Source organism: Hyperoodon ampullatus (assembly GCF_949752795.1).
Source record: "Hyperoodon ampullatus genome assembly, chromosome: 9".
Lineage (NCBI taxonomy): Eukaryota > Metazoa > Chordata > Mammalia > Artiodactyla > Ziphiidae > Hyperoodon > Hyperoodon ampullatus.
Window position 1 is genome coordinate 106,112,410 of NC_136922.1, and position 10,718 is coordinate 106,123,127.

The following is a 10,718-nucleotide window of genomic DNA, read 5'->3' on the forward strand; positions in this document are numbered from 1 at the left end:
CCCCGCGGTACCTGCCCGTGGGCTCCCCTGAGCGGCTGACTCCGAGGGCCTTGGGGGTCTCCCTGGACGTGCCGGCAATGAAGGCGAGCAGAGCTCTCCCTCTGACTGGGCCTCCCTGGACCTGCCATGTCCTTTGGAAGTGAACTTGATCGGGGTTCCACCTCCACACCCCCTTTTCCTTCTAGGAAAGCCTGTCAGACTGGTGGCTGATGCCCAGACTAGACGACCACCCCTGGAGCGGTCCCTGCGCTAAGGGCGCGAAGCACAGAAGCCACCTGAGGGCCAGTGCCAGAGGGCTGGAGGCCAAAGTGGGAGAAATGATCACCTCCTCAGTGTCAGGCCCCTCTCCCCTGGTGGCCCACAGTGCCCGGGGCACTGACCCGGCTCACGGGCCCGTGAGCGCTGGTGTAGGAGGCCATGGCGGCAGCGGCCACATCAACAGCTGGCATCACCACCTGGTGCAAAGGAGCCTGGTGCTGTTCTCAGTGGGCGTGGTCCTGGCCCTGGTGCTGAACCTGCTGCAGGTCCAGAGGAACGTCACCCTGTTCCCTGAGGAGGTCATCGCCACCATCTTCTCCTCCGCCTGGTGGGTTCCCCCGTGCTGTGGGACAGCGGCTGGTGAGTAGAAACTGAAGATGTTTGGTTAAGAACGATTTTCAGCCTCTGAGAACCGTTCATTTGAAAATCGAACCATCCGCAGAGGGGAAGTGTGCATCTCCAGTGATTGTGTTTAGAGAAAGAGGCGGGGGGAGAGGATGGTGATCCGTAATGCCAGTCTCTGGAGGCTGGAAGAAGCCCAGCGATTGGGGACCAGGTGGGGAGATGATTGGCTGTTTCACGCTTGTGCCAGGCTGACCGAGGTCCTTCCCTCTTACTGATCCGGCCCTGAGGACAGTGTTGGGGGAGCCCGCAGCTGTCATCCCGAGCGAGCTGTGCGATTGGCCGCTGGCAGAACTGGTGAGCGAGGGAACTGCAGTGCGATTGGCTGCCCCAGCGAACATGCTACAGCGCTGGGTAACTGAAAACAAACCGTCACGTGGGCCGAGTGGGCAGAGCTGCTGCCCCAGCGGCCTCCCACACTTCCTTTTTCGGGATGCCCGTGAACGTGCCAAGCCAGACCTTCCCCCTAAAACGCTGGGCTCCATAGATGAAGGAAAACAAATCCCCCGTTCACAGTTTATATTCTAGTACACCTGGCCAGCCACAAAACATGACCCAGGGTTAGCAGTCTAAATTGTGGACAGGCAGACTGTCTTTTTTGAGTAGAATTTCTTGGTCATTTGGCTGGTTTTATAAACTTGCTGAATTGGTCTCAGCCCAGAAGGTCACAGTACTTCTCTGGTCACACAGCATCCACTGATTAGCAAACATTTGTCAGGTGCTTTCTGTAGCATCAGCTCTCCCAGCTGTTGGAAGTACAGAGTGAGCAGACTGCCTCTGTCAAGCACCCTGGTCCGGTGGGCAGAACAAGCGTGTACCTAAGTGACCACGGTGCTACAGGAGGGATGCCCTCCTGTTCGCTTCGTAGCTGATGCTTATGGACTGCTTATCTTGCATTTTTATGTTTTGCTTCCTTTCGTCCTTACAACAGGACGCTGCTGTAGCTCCATTTTACAGACATGGAAACTGAATTACAGAAAGGTTCAGCAACCGTGTCCAAGGGGACACAGCTGAGTGACAGGCCCACTGTTCTTAACTCTGCCTACTGCCCCCCTGAAGTCTGGGTGTGTCCCCTGCACTGTGGAAACATGTTGCCCTCTCAGCACGAGGCTGGAGTGGAGAGCTGTGTTCCAGCCGGGACGTGTCACGGGAGGGATGCTGTGGTTACCAAGCAGTGGGGAGAGAGTTCTCATTTTTGTTCTTGAAAAGATAGGCTCCTACTTTGTTTTTCTAAACCTTTCAGTATATGTCTATACACAGTGGTGCTGTGGCCTCAAGGCCCTCGTGGAAGCTCCCCTCCCCACTGTACGATGGAACAACACTGATGCAAACTGGAGGCTCCCTGTGTGGGCGCAGAAGTAGTTTGCTTACGGATAATTAACCCCTGGTTCCATTCCTTCTGTGCTTCAAACCAAAGAACTGCGATTTTATTTTAAATTTTTCAAAACGATGATTTTTGTTTGTTTGTACTCGAGGAGAACAAAAATGTAAAATTAGTTTTAATTCAAATATTACATTGTAGCTGATAAATCTTCTAGGAAAAGGAATGGTTTGAACAATATGTTAGTAATTGCCACGTAGAGATCACATCATTTTCAGCCAGTGTTCTCTAACGCTGCTGCCTTGTCTTTCTTCAACAGCTGTTGTCGGCTTGCTTTACCCCTGCATTGACAGTCACCTTGGAGAGCCACACAAGTTTAAGAGGGAGTGGGCCAGTGTGATGCGCTGTGTGGCAGTTTTTGTTGGTATCAATCACGCCAGTGCTGTATCCTTCAGTGGGTGTGCTGTCCAGAGCAGCTTCTTAAGTTACACGTTGAAAGTTTCGTTACTTTTAACGAGTATATATCACATCATGAGTCAGTTGAACCATGTTCTTCCGAGTATATTATTTCAAAGCACGTTGCTCAGTTTACTCTCAGTGATTTTCAAAATGGTCCTTGGAGTCCGTTCAGTTCATTTCATTTCAGGAAACAGTTAACACCACAGACAGAGCGGACGTCTTTGGTCTGTCCTTTCTCAGGCAGCATCTGTTGGATCCTCAGAGTTCACTTTGTGAATTCCCTTTACATTTCTACCTTACATCCTTCCACCGTGAAGACCTGGTTCCTGTGGCCCAGTGAGAAGTGGCGAGAGCATCATTCTTCTTGGCGGATCCTTCCAGAAGGTGGAGGAGAAGCTTGTCTGCTTCTCTGTCCCTCCCTGGCATGACCACGGAAGGCCCAGGGCCAGTCCGAAGTGGTGGCCTCTGGAATAGGGTTCTTAGTGGAGACTAACTTCAGGGTCAAGTTCTGGCGTCCATGGGTGGAACGCACGACACAAAACATGCTGCACGTCTGTACACAGTGCGTTCTTCAGGAAGACGGGCCGTGGTTTACCAGGTCTCAAAAGATTTATGGTTTCTTTAGCACAACTAGATTATATTTTTAAATCCTGGAGAAAGTTATTTTTAGAGTTACTGCTTCTTAAATCTGCTCTAGCCTGATTGTAATGATAAGAATGTCAGAAAAGGGTATTATAAGAGGTCTGGGCTCTGACAAACTTGTTTCGTCTGCAGTTGATAAGCAGTGTCGTGACGGAAGCCAGTGGTGTCTCCACCAGCTGCGACCATGTCGTGTCAGATGCCATTCTGGTGAGGTGTCTTGCAGACGTGGAGCAAAGACTGTGCTTGCTCAGTTCAACCTACTAATAAAAACAAGAAGTAAAAGGGGAACTATAGATGACTTACTAGCAAAGTAGGCTGTTGGCTGAAATACCAGCAGAATTTTATATGTAGCTTTCAGGAAGTGTACTTGTAAAGTCAAGTTTTCGAAGCAGGGATCCCAGAGAAGTTCCAGGTCATCTTGGTCACGGTAACCTTGTATCCAACAGATGCTCTCTGCAGCTCACCTGGCAGCTTCTATAGATGAAGAATTAATGTGGTGCACACATAATTGTGGGCCCTGGGGCTTTTTTGGTTTTGACCATATTAAGAACCGTTACGCTTTTCCTTAACTCTGCATCGCCAGAAATTGGATTTTGCCAATAACATTCAGCTCTCCTTGACGTTAGCAGCCCTATCTTTGGGCCTTTGGTGGACATTTGACCGTTCAAGAAGTGGCCTTGGGCTTGGCATCACCATCGCCTTCCTTGCCACCGTGATCACTCAGCTGCTGGTGTACAATGGTGTCTATCAGTAAGCACATGTTCTCAAATATCACCTCCGTCCGGAAGCTGTTACTTAACTTTTTAAAAAAATACCTTCTAAGCTGAGATGTCATGTTTTTTCTGTAATTACATAGCATAAACTTAGACATGAAATTCTCAAAAACGCTGCTTATTGTTGATCCACGTGTTAAAAATGCACCACGCGTAATTTAATGTAAAGGAAAACCGAGCAGTGGCGGTGAGCGTGGATGCCACATACTAACGCTGCTGGTGCGCCGTGTGCCTGCCCTGCCTGCGCCGGGGGAGCCGGCTGCCCAGGGGCTCATGTCTCCTTCTCTCCAGGTACACGTCCCCGGATTTTCTGTACATCCGCTCCTGGCTCCCGTGCATCTTCTTCTCGGGAGGTGTGACCGTGGGAAACATAGGACGACAGCTAGCCATGGTATGTACAATTGTCACCTGCGTGCCCAACTGTGGTTTCCAGCTTGATAGGCTTAGTGTACGTAATACATTATGATTGGTGTTGATAAATATCTAGTTGAGACTCGCAAGAGTTATTCAGAAAAGCGTATTAAAAAAAAATAGGTACAATACCCAGGTAACTCTTTGCTAGATTATAAAGATTCAGGGAATCGTAAGCTCACAATGAGCACTAAAAGGACCTAGAGTTCCATTCACGTTACGGATGAACTGCAGCTCCTGTGATAACTGGCAGAGAAAAGTTACTGAATGGCTAAATGAATGATTTATAACGAGTGTCCTCCCTGCCTTCACGCAGGTACAGGTGATGCTACGCTAGGGAAAGGACCCCAGGCCAGGTCCATGAGGGTGTGGACCAGGCTGGGAGGGGGCTCAGCATCCCTGGGTAGGTGGACTCCAGCCTGGACCCTGTCTAGTAACTAAAGAGAGAGAAACGGGACGCCCGCACAGAGCCATTTCCCGAGAGCCAGAAAGACAAAAGAAGTCAGGATAACTTAGCAGTTCTTTTCGGGAGTTAATGATCCACACGAGCACTTTGATGAAATGTGGACATTTAACTGTCATTTTGAATAGACTTTGACTCGAAGGCTTAAATAAAATGAATTAAAAAAAAAAACTAGAATCTTATAAGGGCCATTTCTCTCAGAGACACTCTGAGGCTTTCTCAGAAACTTGACTTGGTTCCTCATATGGTGTTTTTAAAAACAAGACGTTTGTTTGTGCCAGCTGATGCTGGGTTGTGAGAGCCAGATTTGCAGGCTGCGTGGCTGTTTCATAAAAATGGAAGTAATTTCAAAAAGGTAGACTTTGCAATGTGTTCCACCGGTTCCTGAGCCCAAATCACCCTTGCCTTCCACCCTTTTGTGATTCTGTGTGGGTCTGCTTGCCAAAACGAAAAGACTCAATTGAAAACCCTTTCTTTCTCGACCCCTGATGAGCATCAGAGGACCTGGCTCTTTTCACACTCACAGTGGCCACAGTCTCGTGGTGCCCCTGTGCTGCTCCCTGGAGCCCTTTATGGTTCAGATTAGAACGAGGCAGCTCTGTGATCCCTTACTGCTTTGGGATTTTTATTTCAGTGCCATTTAGTTGAGGATTCCTAATAGGGCTTTTGAGATAAGTTGTCTTCAACCCCTGTGACTCTTGGTGGAGTTAAAACTGACAGCATTCAGCCAGTTGGTTATAACTTCGGGAGCCTGGGCAGATGCTGCCATGCATTTATGATGCAGGTTTTTAACCAGCTTTAATAAGTCAGGGTCTTTTTTTTTTTTTTTTTTTTTTGGTACGGTATGCGGGCCTCTCACTGTTGCGGCCTCTCCCGTTGCGGAGCACAGGCTCCGGACGCACAGGCTCAGTGGCCATGGCTCTCGGGCCCAGCAGCTCCGCAGCATGTGGGATCTTCCCGGACCGGGGCACGAACCCGTGTCCCCTGCATCGGCAGGCGGACTCTCAACCACTGCGCCACCAGGGAAGCCCAAGGGTCTTTTTTGATAGAGGTAGACACTACACATCACGCACAAGTTCCTAACACCTAGAAATGGTTGAAGGTAACTTATTTTACAAGAGTGGCACAATCACACCTTTGGTCACGACGCTGAACGAAGGTGGTTTTATCAGCAATCATTCCATCCTTGTCGTAGGCATTTTCGTTTTTGAAAAGATGAAAATTTTAAACCTAACTTAAGATAGCTGGCATAATTGTAATTCTCCCTACTTAAGCTTTTTCTTCTTTTTCACTCTTTAAAGTTGGGGAAAGAACTTGTATTTGGATGTTACTGTTGTGTCTTGATACTGGAGGAGGGTGATGAACATCCCAGGTCATCAAAGGGAAACAACCCTCCCGGGTCTCTGAGCCCAGCGCTCCTGCCATATTTACATCCGTGAACATTTAAACCCTTACGCCTGGATCCCAGCTGAAGGGGAAAATGGCAGGCCCTTTCCAGCTGGAGGAGCAGTCACAGCTGGTTTTACTGATTCCCCCTCTGGCTGCTGCATCCAGCGTGGGTCCTCAGAACAGATGTGGTAGCGGGCGCCCGCCGCTGGCTGCTCCAAGGGAGAAAAAAGCTAAGTCCCTTTTCTCCAGGTTTCCAAACCCAGCGGAGGGCACAGTCCGTGTGAATGAAGGCAAAACGATCGCAGATCGCGTCACAGCTGTGTTTCTGCCAGAAGTCAGGCGAGCAAATGAGGGAGACTTACTCCTATTATAGTTACTTGAGGCCTGAGATTGAGGAACCAGGTTTAAATAGTTTTAAAGGATCGGTCAGTCGGATTGGCAAAGGCTTGCAGCACTTGCTCCCGTGGTAGGGAACAGGACAGGGGGTGTGTAAAGGAACGAAAGTGGCGATTTCTGAGAAGGAGAACTGCAGGTAGTTTGGGGTTTTTTTCTCTTTTGCATTTTTAAAATTTACAATGAAAACATTACAGTTGACCGTTGAAGAGCACGTGGATTGGGGCACCAGCCCTCCAAGAAGCTGAAAATCCGAGTGTAACATAGAGTCAGCCCTCTGCATCCGTGGATTTAACCAACCACAGACCACGTAGCACTGCAGTACTTACTATTGAAAAAAATCTGCATATAAGTGGAACCGTGCTATTCAAACCCGTGTTGTTCAAGGGCCAGCTGTACGTGTATAACCAGAAGCACTAAGGTGCGTACAGGAGTTTGTGACTGAGGTCTCTGCAGCGGATGGATGTGTGTCAGGAGGTGGGCAGACCTGCTGTGCCCTGTTGAGATCGTTTACGTGGAGGTCACTGCAGGACTCTGGTCCCTCTGCCTCTGTGCTGTCTGTTTACTGGGAGCAAAGCCTTGGCCTTGGGTTGCGGATGACAAAGCAGCAAATCAGTCCCCCCAGAGCTCCCAGACTCTCATCCCTACCCCAGCAGCCCCTCCCTGAGTCTGTCCAGACTGGTCTCTGCCTTTTTGTTTCTCTCTTCTTCTATCCTTCAAAGTATCTGTAAACGAATCTACCCTGAAAGCAGTAGAGAATCTTAATAAAAAGTCCACCTTTGTCCAGCAGGAACTGCAGAGCCTTCACATCCAAATCCGCTAACGCCTGAACCTTTCAACCCACCCCTCCTCTTAGCAGATCCTCCGTCCACTTCGGCCTGAACTGAGGATGCTGCCTTTCTTGCCACTCCCATGGGTTGGCAGACGGCCTTTCTAAAATATGCTGTTGCAGCAGTAAAAGATAAGTGCATGAAGCCAAAATTGTATTTTTCATGAAAACAGAATTGGAAGTGTAGGAAATTAAATTTGCTTCAGATTACATCAGAGCTGAAGAATGAAAACTACATTTATAATAAGGTTTGTTTTAGAAAACTGTGCCTCCCCATGACATCGAGTGTCCCTGCCCAACTGTAGTCTTTCCCAGGACCTTTTGTGGGGTGGGCTTTCCCCACCAAGCAGCAACAGGTGGACGCGACGGGCTGGAGCGAGGACACTGCAGTAAAAGCACCTGCAGGCGTGGCTGCTACCCTCCTCCACCTGCCTGGCCACTGCTGTTGCAGATCCCAGTCCCCTGGAGGAGGTCCCGTGGGCCTGGGCTGCCGGGACCCTAGCACGTAAGCCAGGGGCACTGAGGCTCGTGCATCCTAACACACTGGGGTGTGTGCCCTGCTGTTGTGTATTTGTGTCCAAGAACTGTTAACCTCATATTTATTCTCTGGGGAGTCTTGAAAGTTTAGGCTGGGACAGAGTGGCACCTTGCTAGAATCTTTCTCACCCAAAAAAGTCTTTAAAAAGAGCAAGTTAAACATCTTTTTAAAGAAGGAGTTAAAATACTTATGCCAAGTCTTTATTTCTTCAAAGAAAGGGGAAAAATTTACAGCTTATTTGTGAAAGTGAGCTTATTCTTTGTTAAGAATTTGAAAACTCATTTCCATCCTTGAAACCCAGGAAATGGCTCAGTGCCTTAGAAATGGGATTGGTCAGCACCGCCCACTTCCTTTCCTCTGGCTGTGCCGCTGGGCCCTTAGACAGAAGATGGATCTGAGGTGGTCTTTTAGGGACAGCGTTTAAGAGTGAATTCTTGGTTTAAAACTTCACCAAGTAAGGCTTTTGTGGTGGGACGTGATTCGAGCGAAGAAGACGAAGGTCTGAAGGTGGAGACCTTAGGTGGGCGCTGGTCAACACAGTGACCAGAGCTGCCCGAGTCCAGTGCGACGTGGCTCTGTTCCCTCTGAGGGTGACCGTCCCAGCCCCTCTGCACCCCTCCCCCTCGCGCCTTCTCAGTTCCCACTGCCCTTAAAAGAAATATGGTTGCCGTCAAGGGCAGCCATGCCCCAAACCTACAGGTTGGCTTTGTTTGAGTGTTAAATGGTCCGAGTGGCTTTTTCTTTGTGGTATTCGTTGTCAGCCTGCATGTTTAAAAGTGAGTCCGGGGCTTCCCTGGTGGCGCAGTGGTTGAGAGTCCGCCTGCCAATGCAGGCGACACGGGTTCGTGCCCCGGTCCGGGAAGATCCCACATGCCGCGGAGCAGCTGGGCCCGTGAGCCATGGCCACTGAGCCTGCGCGTCCGGAGCCTGTGCTCCGCAACGGGAGAGGCCACAACAGTGAGAGGCCCGCGTACCGCAAAAAATAATAATAAAAAAAATAAAAGTGAGTCCGTAGCATCATTTTATGGAATTTGTATCTGTTGCTGTTTGTAGCTTAAAGTCTTTTCTCAAAGTAAGGCTTCCAGCTGCCACGGCGAAGAGCATGGCCCTGCTTCCTGGGGCCCAGGCCCCGAACCCCTGGTTACAGGTGCGCTTCCCTGGCCCGTGGAATTCAGTTTGCCTTTCCTGTTTGCCATCCAGCAGCTGCTGGCAGTAATAACAACATTAATTATCACTTCTGTTGCGCTCAAGGTGTCATGCTAAATAGTTTCACTGTCAGCTGACTGAGCCCTGTAACAGCAGTCTGGAGGTAGGGACTGTTGTCAGCCAGCCGCTTTAGAGATGGGGAAATCCAAACTCAGGGGCTGACCAACCGCCTGACTGGGTGCAGCGCAGGGCTGGAGCTGGGCACCTCGGGAGCGCGCGGAGCTGCCCTTGCGCACCGCTCCCCACTCCCCTTGGCCTGCCGGCTGGCTGCTAAGCCAGAGGCTAGAACGTGTGCTGGGGCCCTGGCTCCATGGCAGGAGGCGTGGGGGTCTCTCCTCACGCAGCCCCGTGACCTCGGGAAGGTCATCTGGTCGTGGATCTGCGCCTCCATTGGAACATCTGTCCTCTGCTGAGGACCGACCAGGCCGAGCGGTGACAAGTGCAGGGTTCACCGCCCTGAGTTTCTGTGCAGGTCAGTGAGGAAGCGTGTGTAGAAACGGCTCCCGAGCTGTTACACCCTCCACCTCGCCTGAGAGGGACGGGCCCTGTTTTCTGGGTGAAGCAGTGGCTCCTAGCCTTCCCAGCCCCAGGCAGGGAGAGGACCGCCGTGGGGTTGCTGGAGCTTGTCTGCTGCTCCGCATTTCTCGTCTCCATCACCTTATCCGACTCAAAGGAGTTTTTTATCTTTCAGTTTTTAGGGTCGGCTTAATTGCTAATTAAAATATGTATACATTTAGTGCTGATTTTCTCTCGCTCCTTTTTCTCTTTTCACATGTAGGGTGTTCCGGAAAAGCCGCATAGCGACTGACTCTTCAAACCCACTGATCCTGAAGAATGGCAAGATTTGGGAGAAAATCTGTGATACTGGATTGTGACAAAGATTATCTTTTTTCCTCAATAATCTTTTTAGATTGGGCTGACTGTACAAGTGACTCCTGGAAAACAGTTCACCTGTTTTAGAGTAGCAGACTGGGAAGATGACCACTTGTGTTGAGATGTCACCTTGCCTGACGGCATTCGTGCCTGGGTCTGCTCAGGAAGCACCAAGTGCAGGCCAGCCGGCTGCAGGGTCCCGAGGATTTGGTTTCATGTGTCATTAAAAGCAAGTTGCCATATTTCCAAGCCTTGAACTAAAGCCTAACTACCAGCTCTGGTTTTGTATCAGCGCCCAGGGGAGAGCTTGATGGTGCTTACAAAGATGAAGTGTGATAAAATAGGAATATTACTTATCCAAAAGATTTCTAAAATAGGGTTGTGTAAAAAAAGAGAAAGGCAGGGGCGGCGAGCTTAGGGTGGCGGTGCCGGGCGCCCCGTCCCGCAGCTGCGCGTGTGTCCCAGCGTATGGCTGTGCTTTTCATTCCTCCGTGGAGTCGCACGTAGACAATCTTGCTGAGAGCAGAAGGCAATGAGAGGTCATCGTTCTGCACTGTGATGTGCTGGAATGTCCACCTCAGTATTTATGCAGTTTATCCAGAACCCGTAATCATCTAGGAGGGGCACCTGCCTGCCGTGTGTCTCAGTCTTAGTGAGCCAAAATCGTGTGTTGTTTCTTTGATACTCCAGAACAGAGATGACTGTTTTTTTTCCACAGCCCTATGGGATTTGCAATCTGTGATTGCCTTGTAAAAAGAAGA

At 49.9% G+C, this 10,718-nt stretch overlaps 1 protein-coding gene across 3 annotated transcripts; it reads left to right on the plus strand.

The window, feature by feature from the left end:
- Positions 1-209: 209 nt before the first annotated feature.
- On the plus strand, positions 210-10,078 carry INSIG1 (insulin induced gene 1; the record flags this gene model as incomplete). 3 transcript variants are annotated; one of them, XM_079711787.1, is made up of 5 exons in its annotated part: positions 210-618; positions 2,301-2,425; positions 3,666-3,832; positions 4,147-4,246; positions 9,995-10,078. In XM_079711787.1, 5 exons carry the CDS (start codon positions 210-212, stop codon positions 10,076-10,078), a joined length of 885 nt encoding a protein of 294 aa, XP_079567913.1. The 3 variants fall into 3 exon arrangements, with proteins under 3 accessions (XP_079567913.1, XP_079567914.1, XP_079567915.1); XM_079711788.1 differs by lacking the exon at positions 9,995-10,078 and adding an exon at positions 9,863-9,892 and having other exon boundaries at positions 2,301-2,479; XM_079711789.1 differs by lacking the exon at positions 9,995-10,078 and adding an exon at positions 9,863-9,892.
- Between the last annotated feature and the right edge of the window lie 640 nt (positions 10,079-10,718).